This window comes from Aegilops tauschii, chromosome 5 (genome assembly GCF_002575655.3).
Source record: "Aegilops tauschii subsp. strangulata cultivar AL8/78 chromosome 5, Aet v6.0, whole genome shotgun sequence".
Lineage (NCBI taxonomy): Eukaryota > Viridiplantae > Streptophyta > Magnoliopsida > Poales > Poaceae > Aegilops > Aegilops tauschii.
In genome coordinates, this window is record NC_053039.3 from 112,415,480 (window position 1) to 112,430,285 (window position 14,806).

At 42.4% G+C, this 14,806-nt stretch overlaps 2 protein-coding genes across 12 annotated transcripts; one reads left to right on the forward strand and one right to left on the reverse strand.

Annotated features, from left to right (window-relative positions):
• The first annotated feature begins 1,001 nt into the window (after window positions 1-1,001).
• LOC109750005 (uncharacterized) lies at window positions 1,002-8,655 on the forward strand. Its single transcript, XM_020308946.4, has 14 exons — window positions 1,002-1,306; window positions 1,509-2,195; window positions 2,805-3,240; window positions 3,380-3,983; window positions 4,687-4,727; window positions 4,820-4,888; window positions 5,273-5,373; window positions 6,182-6,260; window positions 6,736-6,834; window positions 6,910-6,978; window positions 7,069-7,118; window positions 7,212-7,293; window positions 7,806-7,900; window positions 8,039-8,655. The coding sequence occupies exons 2-14, from the start codon at window positions 1,792-1,794 to the stop codon at window positions 8,169-8,171; spliced, it is 2,262 nt and encodes a 753-aa protein (XP_020164535.1). The 5' UTR covers window positions 1,002-1,306; window positions 1,509-1,791; the 3' UTR covers window positions 8,172-8,655.
• A 217-nt stretch (window positions 8,656-8,872) lies between these two features.
• Window positions 8,873-14,806, reverse strand: LOC120964390 (uncharacterized). 11 transcript variants are annotated; one of them, XM_073499945.1, is made up of 8 exons: window positions 14,184-14,806; window positions 13,961-14,067; window positions 13,315-13,450; window positions 11,721-11,816; window positions 11,229-11,552; window positions 10,254-10,374; window positions 9,825-9,880; window positions 8,873-9,178 (listed from the first exon to the last, which is right to left on the reverse strand). In XM_073499945.1, the coding sequence occupies exons 3-5, from the start codon at window positions 13,444-13,446 to the stop codon at window positions 11,343-11,345; spliced, it is 438 nt and encodes a 145-aa protein (XP_073356046.1). In that variant the 5' UTR covers window positions 13,447-13,450; window positions 13,961-14,067; window positions 14,184-14,806; the 3' UTR covers window positions 8,873-9,178; window positions 9,825-9,880; window positions 10,254-10,374; window positions 11,229-11,342. The 11 variants fall into 11 exon arrangements, with proteins under 11 accessions (XP_073356046.1, XP_073356047.1, XP_073356039.1 ...); XM_073499946.1 differs by having other exon boundaries at window positions 8,873-9,284; XM_073499938.1 differs by having other exon boundaries at window positions 13,315-13,467; window positions 14,184-14,800.

Sequence of the window (14,806 nt, forward strand, 5' to 3'; positions counted from 1 at the left end):
GTTGAGAATCATCGTCGTCGGTCTGGACTACTTTGAATATTGATGGTTCCTTGAGTGAACGAGAAAACAGGCAGGTGCATGGATGATCTTGCGTGATGAATCTGGGGCGCTCATATTCTCATCATGCCGAGAGCTGCGGCAGTATTCCTCACCATTGAAATCAGAGCTTGCTGCATGCATGGAGGGCTTAGCTCTAGCTATCTAGTGGACGTCGATGCCTATTGCGGAGTGTGGTGCAGTTTGACCACCTTTAGTTGACACACATGATACGAGTTGCCGGTGATGATAGATCTTTGTATTCTATGATGGTTCGTGAAATCAACACATATCTTTCGGAAGAAAGAGAGTTTGTAATTAAGCACGTTAGGAGAGAGCAGAGCTCCGTGAGTCATTATTTAGCAAATTCCGGTAGAAAGGAGAAGCGCACTGTTGTGTGGCTTTGATCATGGCCTGGTGAGGTACCTGAATTATGTAATGCATACATGTTTTGTGCTTGCTCTATAAGTTCTTTTTTTCTCTCTGCAAAAAAGAAAAGAAATACAAAATACATGAATTGCCTATCTTAGAAGAGAAAAAAAAATCTGTTTAAGACAAACCGCAAGTTAATCAGCTTATCTTGTTTTCAATATTATTTTAAAGTATACAAATGATTGACTTTCAATATTGTATAGCTCTTGCGCATCCAATAATAATACACTTATTTGTCATATCTTGCCGTGGTTTCTCACCCGAATTGCTTGGCAGAAAATAGAAAGAATAAAATTCTTACGGGTCAGAGAAGAAGAGAAACTTGTACAGCAACAATGTAGTTGATCAACATGAAAGAGATTCACATGCACCCACAGACATGTAGCACAAAAAAGGGGAGAGCACACCAGAGTAGAAACACGCAGCACAAAACACCAAAGAGGCAGTTAGAGGCCAAACCCTAACCCAATTGTGGCAACGCCAGTGCGAAAGGCCAGTGATAAAATGGACCAACCAATTCGCCCATTTCTCCCTGCCCTCTCTCGACAGATGACGCCACAGGTTGGCATTGGCAGCAAGGTAGATGGATAGGGACAAGGACAGCCAGCCCCCCTCCCCTCTCCTCTCCTACTGTGTGGATCAAAATATACTGTAGATATATAAAACAAAAGAGATTGACAAGTAAATGAATTTCTCAGGAAAATTCCAAAGCCCAAATAAAAACTAAGACCGGAGCTTTCCATCATCACCTCGCGCAAGGCCAGCGAGCAGCCGCCGTGTTTTTTATAGCCCGGCTGACCAATCGCCGGAGGAGGACCCCTCAGGAACTCACCACCAGGTCACCTATATCATTTCCTCCCTCCCTCCCTCCCTCTTGTACGCTTGCTTCTTTTTTTATCTTCTTCCTCTCCCTCTCACTGGTTTCTTGATTATTTTATTGTTTAGCTGTTCGCCCATTTGGGTGTGTGTGTGATGGATGGATAGATAGATTCCAAGTTTCCAACCCCAGCTATAGCTGAGTACTTGTTTGCTCCGAGCAGAAGCCAAGAACAGCTCCCTCCCAAGGAAGGATCTTTTTCTTTTCCTGGATTTGGCCCGCTTCTGTCCGGGAAATCTCGGGTTGGCGGCGGCTGGATCTCCGGGAGGAGGATTTGATGCCGGTTCTTGCTCCATTTTGAGCCCGAATCATCCTGCCTCGGGACCGGCGACAGGCGAGCGGCCTTTCGAGCTCCCAGGAGCCGCGGAGGGTGAGCGAGGCGGCCTCCGAGCGCTCGGGAGGGCGGCGATGCCGCTGCTTTGATTCTGGTTCACGCTGCTGCGGGGATGGATTCCAGCGGGGAGGAGCTCCTGAAGAAGATCCGGCAGCTGGAGGTGGGCCAGGCGCAGCTCAAGCAGGAGATGTCCAAGTTCGCGCTGCCGCCGACCGGCGGCGGAGGGGAGCGCCGGCGCTCGCAGTCCGTCTCGCCCAGCCGCGGCGCGCCGCCTCATCCTGCGCCGGCGCCGGCGCCCTCGAGGCGGCTCTCCGGGGGGCTTGATGGAGGCCAGCGGGGGTGGGGCCGTGGCTCCGCGTCCTTCTCGCACTCGTCGCCGCTGCAGCGGGAAGGCCGTGCGGCGGCGGAAGGCGGCGCCACGGGCGCTGGGCTGGCGGAGCGGCAGTACCGCAGGGTGCTCCAGTCGCTGGGGCAGTCCGTCCACATTCTTGACCTCGATGGAAGGATCATATACTGGTGAGCTTTCTACTTCTTCAATGTTTGTTGACCTGTTTTGTGCGAGCTTGTAAATGCTCGAGGAGCTGCTGCGGTGATAGTGATGGCATCGGTTCAACTGTTCTTGTTATACTGCAATGAAGTGACCATGCATCCAATGGGAGTTGTGTTTTTAGTGGCATTTTAACCATGTATGCGTGTGATGATGGGACTTACTACTTGGTGAAATCTGGTATTTTGTCAGAGCTTTGTACTCCTACAACCCTAGGCTGTACAAGTTACGTATCGTCCATGCTATGTCACAGTTTATATTGATTTGAAGTGAAGCTTTCTGCCTGGTTGAACAAATTGGTAACAGTAAAATAACACAATAAGGTTTCATGGCACTTCTGCCATTGTTGTTTCAAGAGTTGAGTGATGCACATGGGTCAAAGTTTTGGGTCTTCATTTTTGTGTGAGTCGCATTGCTTATCAATTCAGCAACACAGTTTGATAGTCATGTACCTACTTCCCACCTGTGCTAAACAAACATCACATATTTTTTTTAGTCTGCAGTTCTGCATGGACTTTTGCTTCTTGTTCTTGTTAATGCTTTCTTATCACCAAAGCCTTTCATTTGCTATGATGCAGGAATCGGTCTGCAGAGAATCTCTATGGTTATCCTGCATCAGAAGTACTTGGTCAGGATGCACTCATGCTGCTGGTTGATTCCCGTGACCTCAGTGTGGTAAATGATATGTTTCGACGTATTTCTTTGGGTGAGAGTTGGACTGGGAAGTTTCCAGTTAAGAACAAGGCAGGGGATAGGTTTTTAGCTGTTGGCACCAACACTCCATTTTATGATGAGGATGGCAGTTTGGTGGGCATTATTTGTGTTTCAAGTGATTCACGCGCATTGGAGGAGATACTCAGTGGACCTTCAACCTCTGCAAGGTCCCATTCAGAATCATCTAGCCCCTCCTGTTGTGATGGCAGTTGCAGCAACAGTAATCGAAAAACCAGTTTGTTGAACAGAAATCCGTTTGATCCCCAGCAGTCTACTATAGCCTCCAAGATAACAAATTTGGTGAGTTCTGTTACTACTTTATTATTGTAAAAAGTAGAGATATGCATGCCATTGAGTAGCAATGAAACATTGTTTCTCTATAGCATGTTTTCTTAATTATTTGCTACTGTATTCCTTTCTGATATTTAGAATAACACAGGCTAACAAGGTTACAAATAAAGTTCGTTCGAGGGTCAAGATGGATGAGAATGGCATGGTACGGGAAGGTGGCAGTGGTGAGAGTCAGTGCTCTGATCGTGATAACAAGGAAGGTCCATCTAGTGGACCAAGTACACCAAGAGGAGATGCACCACATGGTGCCTTCGGCACGGAAGAGAATTCCCCTGGGAAATCAACCAAAACAAACGGTGATGAATCAGAAGCGAAAATAGGTCTCCACAAGATGTTGAGTTCAAAAGCAGAGGCATTGTTGAACAAGAAAGGGATAACATGGCCTTGGAAAGGGCGGGAGAATGATGTGCCTGATTGCAGAAATCAGGTGACCTTGCCATCATTGCATAGTGAGCAAGAGAATGGCCAGAATCATCCGAAAGTCTCTGACACTCAATTGGCTGAATATAACCAACCTAACAAAAATGAGGCATCAGGTTCCTGGTCTTCTTTCAACAACAACAGCTCAAGTAGTGCAAGCAGCACTGGAAGTACCAATAGTAGTGCTCTATACAAAATCGACCATGAAGCAGACTGTCTGGATTATGAAATCCTGTGGGAAGATCTTGTAATTGGAGAACAAGTAGGCCAAGGTAGTTGCTTCTCCTTTTGTGAGTTCTTATGTGTATATATTTTTTATCACATGGAAGTTTCTATGCTGTTTCATAGTTTCTACCAGCGGCTTTAGAATTGACTATTTGGTTATGGTAACTGGCTTTGTCTGCATGACATTACTTTAGAATAGCTCCTTTCCTGTCCTATTTGTTTTATAAAATCTATGCTTGTTGCATAATCTCCATTGTCAAATCAGCTAGATAATATTACAACTATATATGTAGTTGGAATAAATAATAATCCATTTTGCCCCCAGTTTGGCCAAGTTTTGGTTCTAATTTTATTACAACTGGGGCCACGTAGCTCACTAGCTCTAACTCCTAATGAGACATAGAAACTTTTCACATGGGTTGCTTAAGTTTGCTTTCAAATTTGTGATTAAAATTTCTACTTTCAAGTTCTTAATATGCTATTTTGGTTTGATATGAATTTGCCCTACTAATAGTGTGTGTGCTTATTCCTAGGACCTGAACATTTAGAGAGCTTAGACCATCAAGAATTTCCCTTGCATTTATGCTCAAACACTTCTCCAGATCCAAATACTCTTGTGTGAATTTAGTTGCTATAGGGTTTGATATTTTTAGAAGAGTACAAGCATGCCAAAAATGTTGACGGGGTGTACTGCTTTCTACTATATTGAGTGTTTTCTAATTGTGTCCCTTTCAATTTTGATCTGCACAGGCTCCTGTGGGACAGTATACCATGCTTTGTGGTATGGCTCGGTATGTTCAGTTGTTTCTTTGTTGCACGAGTGACTTGTCTCTGTTCACTTTTGGTTGTTAGTTTCATCTTTTTGTGTGGCATTTTGCTGCAGGATGTGGGTGTGAAAGTTTTCTCCAGGCAGGAATATTCGGAGGAAGTGATACAGGCCTTTCGACAAGAGGTAGTTTTCCATTTTTAGCACAACTTCTGTTAGTTGATTCATGAAATATACAAGAGAAGACAATGTCTATGTAACCAGCAGAGTGGCTTTCAGTATTTTCTTAGCCGATTAGCTAGCATCAAACCTGTGATGTTCTATTGATACTTTGGGCCTTTCAAAATAATGAAATTTTTTGTTCTCAGGATGCCCATAAAAACCTATCATTGCCATGGTTGCCAAACATTTTGATGTGAATAAATATGAACATAACATGGCCACAGATCATCACTTTTTTTAAAGGTTAATTCCGGAAGATAGAAATTAAGTATTCACTGACTTCAGGTCTCGTGATATCATTTTAAATTTAGTTCTTCTATAATGAATTGTCATCATTCGTATGTGAAGGTATCCCTTATGAAGAAATTACGCCATCCTAATATACTGCTCTTCATGGGTGCGGTTACATCTCCACACCGCCTTTGTATTGTTACCGAGTTCCTCCCACGGTGTGTTCCCTACTTTGTACTTGCGTTCTACTACCCTATATTTTTGAAAGTATCTATTCTCTGGCTGTTGCTCTCTTCTTTAAATGTATAAGACAATGACCGGAGCTACTTGTACAAAACCTGCCATGGCTTGATTTTTACAAAAGCAATTTCATTAAGGCATGGTAAATATCATCTCTATCAAAATTAAGCACAGAAGATGGCACAAGCAAGTGCCATGTCACTCCATTTTCTATCTACTATTTGATTCAAACCTATGAACAAAATTGAAAAGAATACCTAAGAAAACACTCAGTATTTACAAAATATAGTGCATACTATACACTTCTAAGTAAATACTTAAGAGCACACCTCCTTTCTCTAGATTTCTCTCACATGCATATAAAGACCAACATGTTCCATATTTTCTAGGACCATCAATAGTCAATTTTAATTCTAATAAAAGAGAAAGTTGAATGCCTGCAACTGTGCAACAATGTGTGGATTTGATCCTAGCTAAACAGAAGTTATTTGCCGGTTTAACTAGATTAGACATTTCTCCTTTTCTCTTATGGTGTACCCATACCTGTTGATAGAGGTGGGCAAAATTTCATGGGGACCGTTTATTAGGCTGTTCAGTTGTATATTTTATCCATGTTAGCACATCAAGATAATTTTTAGATTTATGCTTCAATACTCACTAGCACGTCAAGATTGGTTTTGTTCAATTTTATTAACAGAATATGACTACTACCCAGATGTCATGATCTTACCTACAGAAAAAATAGGTTGGGTCTCATTTTCATTGTTCATTATTTCTCAAATGCAGTGGAAGTTTATTTCGCTTACTTCAAAGAAGCACTACCAAGTTGGATTGGAGACGACGTGTTCACATGGCTTTAGATGTTGTAAGTGCATTTCTTTCTAATGGCCGAATGTGGATTTTACCACAGATCACATATTACTTTTTAGTCCAAAAGGAAATGCAGTTAATGACAGGAAAAACAGAGAATTATTCTTGGATTGTGGTATGTAGAGACATTGATTGCGTACAAAACGTAAAATGTGAGACACCTGATTTTGTGTTTGTTGCAAATGGGCATGTGTAGAAGTTGAATTCCAGATAAAAAGGCCACATCGGGTAGTTTCAGTGCAAGAAATAAATATATTTGAAAAGTGACGGTATCGTATGTTCAATATATTCATTTATTTTTCCCCTTAGGTGGCTGGATTCTACCTGAAGTTTTGAATTATTATGATGCTAATATGCACATAGCTATTCTGTGAATAGTTTTGGTTAGTTTGCGTTTCATTTCAAGCAAGGAACTTCAGAATCTCCTGGATGATAAGATTCATAACGTCTTCTTATTAACATTTCTACAGGCAAGGGGCATGAATTATCTTCATCACTATAGCCCACCTATCATTCATCGAGATTTAAAGTCGTCAAATCTGCTGGTGGATAAGAACTGGACTGTTAAGGTAACATTACAATCATTTGCTCTTCAAGCCTTTTAATATGTTCTACTTGCATCTAATTTCATCTTGCTCAATCAGGTTGCAGATTTTGGTCTTTCACGTCTCAAGCGTGAAACTTATCTGACAACAAAAACAGGAAAAGGAACGGTAAGTATAAAAAAAATCATTTGATTGATTGACATACACAGCATGGACCTTTTGTTTTCCTAACTTTATTGATGCCGCTTTCTTGTGTAGCCACAATGGATGGCTCCGGAGGTATTGCGCAATGAACCTTCAGATGAGAAGTAAGTACATGGCAGTTTTAATCAACAGAAGTTCCTGTGGTCACATCTGCAAAAGTACATAATTGCTAATGACTTGAGTGACTACATATTTAGGTCTGATGTGTATAGCTATGGGGTGATCCTATGGGAACTTGTCACTCAGAAGATACCGTGGGAAAATCTCAATTCAATGCAGGTATGTTGCTTCTATGTAGTTTTATCTGTCATTAAATCATCTGGTTCAGGCCATACATTTGGTTCAGATTGTGATGATTTGAATTTCAAGCAATATTTGTTTCAGCAGCTCCACAAAAAGTTAAATTCCAGAGTAATATATTCTTTTTGGATTGGTTACATCGCTTCCTAAAATTTGGCACAAGAACATGAGCTGGTTGACATACGAATATTCAGTTGATGGGCTTCTAAATTTGTCCGATTAATTGCGATTGCTAGTATTATTGGTCACCTAGGAATGTAACTACTAGAGTTACGAGAAGCAGCATATTCTGCTGGTTTTCATATTCTGGAGAAGTCCCATGAATAGTGTGAAATTTTCTTATGGTAGCAGCATCTGTGCTCAGTATTGCTTAAAAAAAATCTAGTTCACTTGCAGTTTTCTCAGAATTTGACAAGTTTTGTAGAATGTACATCAATTGTTGAAACTCTTGGCTATTTGTAAATTAATTCTTGAAACTCTTTCCTATGTAGGTCATTGGTGCAGTAGGTTTCATGAACCAAAGGTTGGAGATTCCCAGTGAAACAGATCCTTACTGGACATCACTTATACTCAGTTGTTGGGAAACGTATGTACTATCTCTGCCATCCCTTTTTTTTTCTCACTCTTCTTAACGACTTGCCTTTTCAGACTTCATAAATTTTGAACTGTGCTGGTTTTTGTACATGTCGTGTGTTCTTACTACCATTGTCCTTGGTGCAAGCAGCGACCCACAAAGCCGTCCGTCGTTCCAAGAACTTCTGGAGAAGCTCAGGGAACTGCAAAGGAAGTACGCGGTCCAGAATCAGGTGCAGCGAAATGCATCTGCCGCTGCGAAGAACAGCATCATCGAGGAATGAAAGATTCCAACTTCTTGCTAAGGCGGTGGGTGTGCGAATGAGGAGGGAACATTGTCGGTCGGTGATGGAGCGACGTTTTAACCCAAGAAAAGATTCGTACCTCAGGTGTGATTGTTTCACGAGAAGCCAATGCTGAAGATTGTGCAGATGAGGTGTCCTCTGAATTCGTGGGAGGATATGCCTGAACTTCCTCCGACCGCAACTTCTGGCAGCAAAGATTAGAGTAGCGAGTGAGCCGAGGCTGGCGCTTTTGGGGTTCTACATTCCGTGGCGATGCGTGACTAACATGCGATCGGATTGATCTGGCTTGCATTTGTAACACGGAGAGGACGGTGTTGCTGTGTAGATTGTTCTGATGACAAATTGTACACGAGTGGCCAATCAACAAGAACTTTGTAAGATTTGTACTTGTTTTTTTTCCCTTGCCTTCTTCTGCTCTTCAAATTTTTTTTTGGCGGGAATTCCGAGTTCCAGCACAAATCAACCGAAGCTGTTACTGTACGTCTACTTTTATTTCTTTTATTTAGTATAGGAAAATTGCCCGTCGCGGGAATGCACTGTAGACATGTTATCATGGTATTGAAACACTCAGGCGCATTGCATTCGACTCAAGAAAAAGTATGTGATTAGCTTCTCCACCCCGCATCATGCAATGACTAACCACAAATCATGCGAAATTAATATGTCTCAAGAATGTAGGATGCGGATGCAAATTGTTTTCAGAAACATACATTCCAAAAAACATTTTGCATAAGGTGATCACAAAATGTATATATGAATATGAACACCAAATTATTAATGATAGTGAATCACTGATATTTCACATTCGTCAACAACAACATTCCTGCGTTGGTAGAACCAACTTGCCGCCGACTATGTCTGATATTTCTTTGCCTCCACTTAGCTTCGCCTCAAGCCATGCTATGATCAAGGAATGAAGAGGGTCCCCACATAAAAAGAAGGAATTAAGAGGTACCTTCCACGTAGTAATAAGGCCACTCATAAACCTGGTAGTCAATGGATTAGTCTTACATTTTTTCTCACTTCTCATGAGTTTCAACTCCCTTACAACAACTATTATTATGCATTGTCATGTCTTGAGACATACTCCCTCTGTAAAGAAATATAAGAGCGTTTAGTAAACGCTCTTATATTTCTTTACAGAGGGAGTAACAATTAGCTAAACACAAAATAAAAATCTAGATTTCTCGCCTTAATCTGTAAGGTAATTTACTCAAGTGTGATGAATCATTATCAGATCTAGATATAACTGAACTACACGTGCAAAAAGAAGTACGTGATGTATGCATCTCTTTCTAGCAGATTTGAAAGCGTTATGGAAGAATAATCAAGGAAAATAAATGCAATGTCCAACTTAAATTGTATGAACAAACAATCAGGCCTTTCTAGCAGATTTAAAAGCTTCATGGAAGAATAATCGAGAAAGATAAATGAATGTCAAATAGGGGTAAACAATCTATGTTGGACTGGATTATAAGTGTTTCGGTTGCACCGAACTCGGGAACTATCTAGCTGTCAAATATTTGTGATGTGAGCAAAACCATGGACAGATATAAAGTGAACACCAATACAGTTTATTTTATACAAGTACGCTTTGAAAAAAAAAAATGCCCACGCAAAGAGAGTCCAAACCTGTTGATGATAGGCAAACCAGGCTCCCATATTTGAAGTATTGTCATGGAAGCAACCTGCATTGGAAGGGTGTGCCATGGTCCATTAAGTATGACCCTTACAAAAATTGGTAACTGAACAATGCAAGGAATCTATGAACACTGCATATAGAACCCTGATGAAAATTGGTAATATCTAAGTGAGATCCTTGTAGGCCAGAACAAACACAATGATAATAATAACTAAAAGGTACAAATACTTCCTAATGTGCTTTTTTCATGGCATCTACCCTTTGCTTATGTAGTACATGCAAATCCAACAACGATAATAATGCACTGGAGCTACTGGTAGGAGATCAAATGGCAAAGTTTGAGCCTCAAATCAGTTGCAAGTCAGAGACACACAGGGTCTTTCATTCACATGAGACTGCAAAAATTAAATGTCACAAACCTGAAACCTGACTAAATCTGAATGTACTTCTACCATTCATCTGCTGGATAACAAACTTTGTTCTCTCGAGAACTCATATATAATTCAGTACTACTGTCCTGTAGGATGCATAAATGACAAACTGAACACCAAAATTTGTGGTCAGTATATTAGTAACAAATCACAATAATACATTTTCTTTTTCGTTAATTTCGTGGCAGCTCACAAATAAGGTGCAGACGTCATATCCACAAATCAAACAAATCAGGCCTATTTAGTACAAAATTCTCTACTTGTAACTTTTTCCTAGGTCAGTGTTGCTAACATGATAAATTCCATAGATTTACTCGAGCACTCTAGACAGTACCAATTATTACCATATCCTGTGTTCTGTCCTCATTGCAACGGTAGCCTAAATTACAGCTTGTGTGCCAACCTAAGAAGGGGACACAAGAAGCCTCGGACAGTAGCCTAAGTTACGACCACATTAGTAATAGAACAGTGATGATGCTTTTGCACCAACCTAAAAAAGGGACATAAGATATAAATTTTCTCAGAGATCCAGATGCAACAAAATACAACGATGATAAAGAAATCCAAAGAGAGCAGTGGATTGAGTTAAAATAGACAACATGTCCTGCTCCAATCAATTCATTATATGCCAAACTGGAAAATAGCTCCCAGCTTGGGTATCAGTTTTGATTCTACTCTGCATCTATGATGATTTGCATTCTAATTCACGCATTAGCTTGGGTAAGATTCTGCACGAATCAATCTTTTAAACACACTTACAATTGGCACATGTTTTGTAATAGAAGTCAGACAACTGAGAAATTATAGGACGATAAAAAAAGTAACTAAACAACAACGTAAACAGAAATAGTACAGAAACATCGATTCATTTGGGTCGAACTGTAGACCAGAATCTGTCTGAACATCCAATTTATGTATTTGATTGATGAGAAATGCTAATAGAAAGGGAGAACAATAGCATACCAGTGCATGGAGATGACACACCCACCACGCAGATCACCAAGCCGATCTCCTAAATCCTGATTGCCATAGTTGAGACCACTGTTGGCCGCTTTCTTTGCCGCGGGTGCACGCTGGTTACCCTGGTATCAATTCACGTGTCACAGCCCGTCGACTGCTCCACAACCCCGTCGCCGGTACCCTAAGGGACCACTCCAAATCGTCCTTGTACGCCATGAATGACATTGGTGATGGCTCCAAAACACCTGATTCAGAATTTTTTGCTTTTTTTGAAGGTCGGTTATCGAAATCCTCTGGAATGTTCATTTCAGAGGTGTCATCTGTTTTCTGCAGTTACAACATAAATAAACTGCTTTAGAAAACCCACTTAGGGTATATATAAAGGTAGATGCAGTTGTTTAGTGCTGAACTAAATTGACTTGCTCCATTTAACAACAACAAATGTTCACAGCAGCAACACATATCAAAATATGCAATTTGCATGGGGAAACTTACAGTGTGCATGTTGCTATCATCAAGTGTTACTGGTGGCATGTCCGAGAGCCGAATCTCCTTGGCCTCCACCTGAGTTCTATCAGACGTCTTTGGGACCTACAAGTGCACACACAACAGAGACATCAAAACCAATTATCCTACATGCAGGGCTATAAAAGATGCATTATCGTTAGAATAAAGAGATAAGCCTGAATATCCAAAGAACTCGACATGACGTCATGATAGCAGTTTCACATCAGTGCTTGCAAACAAACAAGAAACCTATTGACGTATCTTACTATGCCAGCAACAATCCTAGAGGCATTTGCCTGTTTAGCAAACTGATACTTAAAAGCAGGCTAATTATCAGTGACTCCTCAATCCTAACCATCAACTCCCCAATTAATTAGCAAATGTTTGTTAATTAGGAATTACCCTGATGCATGCTAATTCAAATCTGAAAACTCTGAACTACTGTGGCAAAAGCAGCTCCCAATTAATACTGAACCTGAGAACACATTGATTTGATAGTAACCTCTGAATTAACTCATCTGGGTAATCAGAAAACATTGTAATTTGAAAGAAGTAACACCAGTCGCTGACGCCTCACAAGCACCATAAAACAACTACTGTCAGAAGGAACACAGGCACCACAAGTTTAGCAAATTTTCCAGCCTCGACATGATTTCTATTGTATTGTCTCAGCCCATGATCTCTAGTGTACGCCACAAGTTCAGCAAATTTTCCAGCCTCGAGATGATTTCTATTGTTAATTATAGTGTATTATATAGGATTTGTGGAATATTGACATGTATTATCTTCTGCATTAATGTGCGTGTACGTGTGTCACATAAATAATAATCGGAGAGAATTAAAATAACAATTCGATAAGAAAAAGATTGGGAAAACTTGACAGCTGGGGTCCGTGGTAGAATGAGAACCGTGTAACTAAGAAATCTGGCTCAATTACTACTTTCAGATACCTGTATGGCCAATAGTTGTCAAATCTGACTACCTAATCTAATAATCAATACATATACAATCTGGAAGTTAAATATATGGAAAAACATCTGTAATTTAAGCTATATGTAAACATCAAACGGAACTGTATGTATTTTGTGGTGTTGCTGGAGAGGATGTTGAGTGGCAGACCACCCCAATTACTGGTAGGCTTTCGGTCCCTACAGCACACAATCGAGTCAAGAGGAGTGCTCATGGATGCATGTCATGATTTTTATTCTTGAAAAAATGCTATGAAGCATGGACAATAAAGTAGGGAACGCGGCGCCACCATGAGGATGCAGTTCCTTCAGTTGTCAGCCCCACCAACGCATAATCTGCTTCAATCTATTCTAAGCAATCAGTACACTTCGCCGAATCAACCATCGTCAGATTTATTCAGTAATTGGCCTAGAAGATATATGCTAGATTGCAGCATAATCTCTAGTGTATTTGCCAACATCATGTCCAGCCACAGTGCATGCAAAAAATCAAACAATAGAGATAACAACCTACTGCTCAGTTACCATCTCTAAATAAATCTCTGAACACACAAAAGCTTGAGGGAAGGGGCAACAGCAGGGCTGTTTTTGAGGGAGGTCGAGGCATCACATACCTCTGTTGTAGCCACCGTTGGACTCACAGTGCTTTTCTGGACCAAGAATTCCGGCGAACACAGTGCCGGTTCCTCCGGCGTACTCAAAGGCGAACTCGGTGCCTGTTCCTCCGGCGTACTCAAAGGCGACATGATGCTGAGCATGGTGTTAGACTGGCAAATCATTATCAAGCAAAAAATCATCCAAAGCACAATCTAATTGTTGTCATAAAACAGTGCAGGATAGCAAGTTCACAAATGGATCAGCTCAGCCCCAAATAAGCGTCGCAGTTTTGCTCAAATTAGGGATCAGAGGTAGTAACACAACACGAACCGACCAAATTATATATTACTACACTGTAACAGAGCGACAACCAAAAATCATCGTCAGGCATCAGCAAATAGCATACAAATTTCTCCAATAGTTCAACCAATGAAACCCCTAATAATCAGGCTAAGAAACTTGCTAAGACTTCTAGCGAGGGCACATAAAAACACGCCAATATTCACAGCATGATCAAAAACAGATTGAGCAGCTATTAATACTCAATAACTCTTACATTAAGAATGATAACTACGACAATTGCAAGATCACATGGTAGCAGGTGAATTGCAACATTATACGGCAGGAAACAGGAGAAGCAAGGTAAGAAGATCTGTATCATACCCCAAGCGACGGTGCACTGCTCGCTGGTGGCGCTGGCCTGGTTCACGATTCCGGCCAAGAACAATTCAACTTATAGCAGTGAACTCCAATCCGGGTCGGGACGGTTTCTTTGTTCGAGAAGGACACGGGAGCAGGAGTTTGAGAAGGACACAGGAGCAGGATTTCCGTCAGAGATTCAAATCAACCACGGGAGCAAAAATCCGTCAGAGATTCAGAAGCATACAGCTCACAGCTTTGCCTGCTCGCGGACACAGGTGCAGGCTCGCGCTCACCGCGGCAGGACGAGGGCGGAGGCGAGCTGCAGGGCGTGAGCAAAGGCGCGCGCGGCAGGCAAAGGCGGTCTCCCGGCGCGGTTGGCACGCGGCAGGACGCGGGCGGAGGCGAGCTGAAGGGCGCGGACGGAGGCGAGCACGCGGGCGCGCACGGACAGCAGCGAGGGCGGGAGCTGTCGTCCTTTGCTCCGGCCGCCAATTCGCTGGCCGACGCCAGTGCCTCATTGACTTGGCTGCCTCTGCCTCCTCGACCAACGCCACTGCTCCACCTCGAAGCGCGGCAGCAGACGCCTCCCGCCGCGCACGCCACGGCGAGCGTCCTCCATCCTCCCCCGCGACGCACGACGGCCGGTCAACAACCGCCACCGCCCCGCCTCGCCGCGTCGTCTCCGCAGCACTCGCCCCGGCGAACGTCCTCCAACCTCCTGGCGAGTGCCCTCCATCCTCCCGCGCGAGGCACGGCGGCGGCCGTCGCCGGCCCACGACGGAATGGGCGAAGCCGCCGTCGTTGTCGCGGGAGAAATGGATAAGACGACGGGAGGACAGCGGGTGAAATTCAAATGAGTACAGGGGC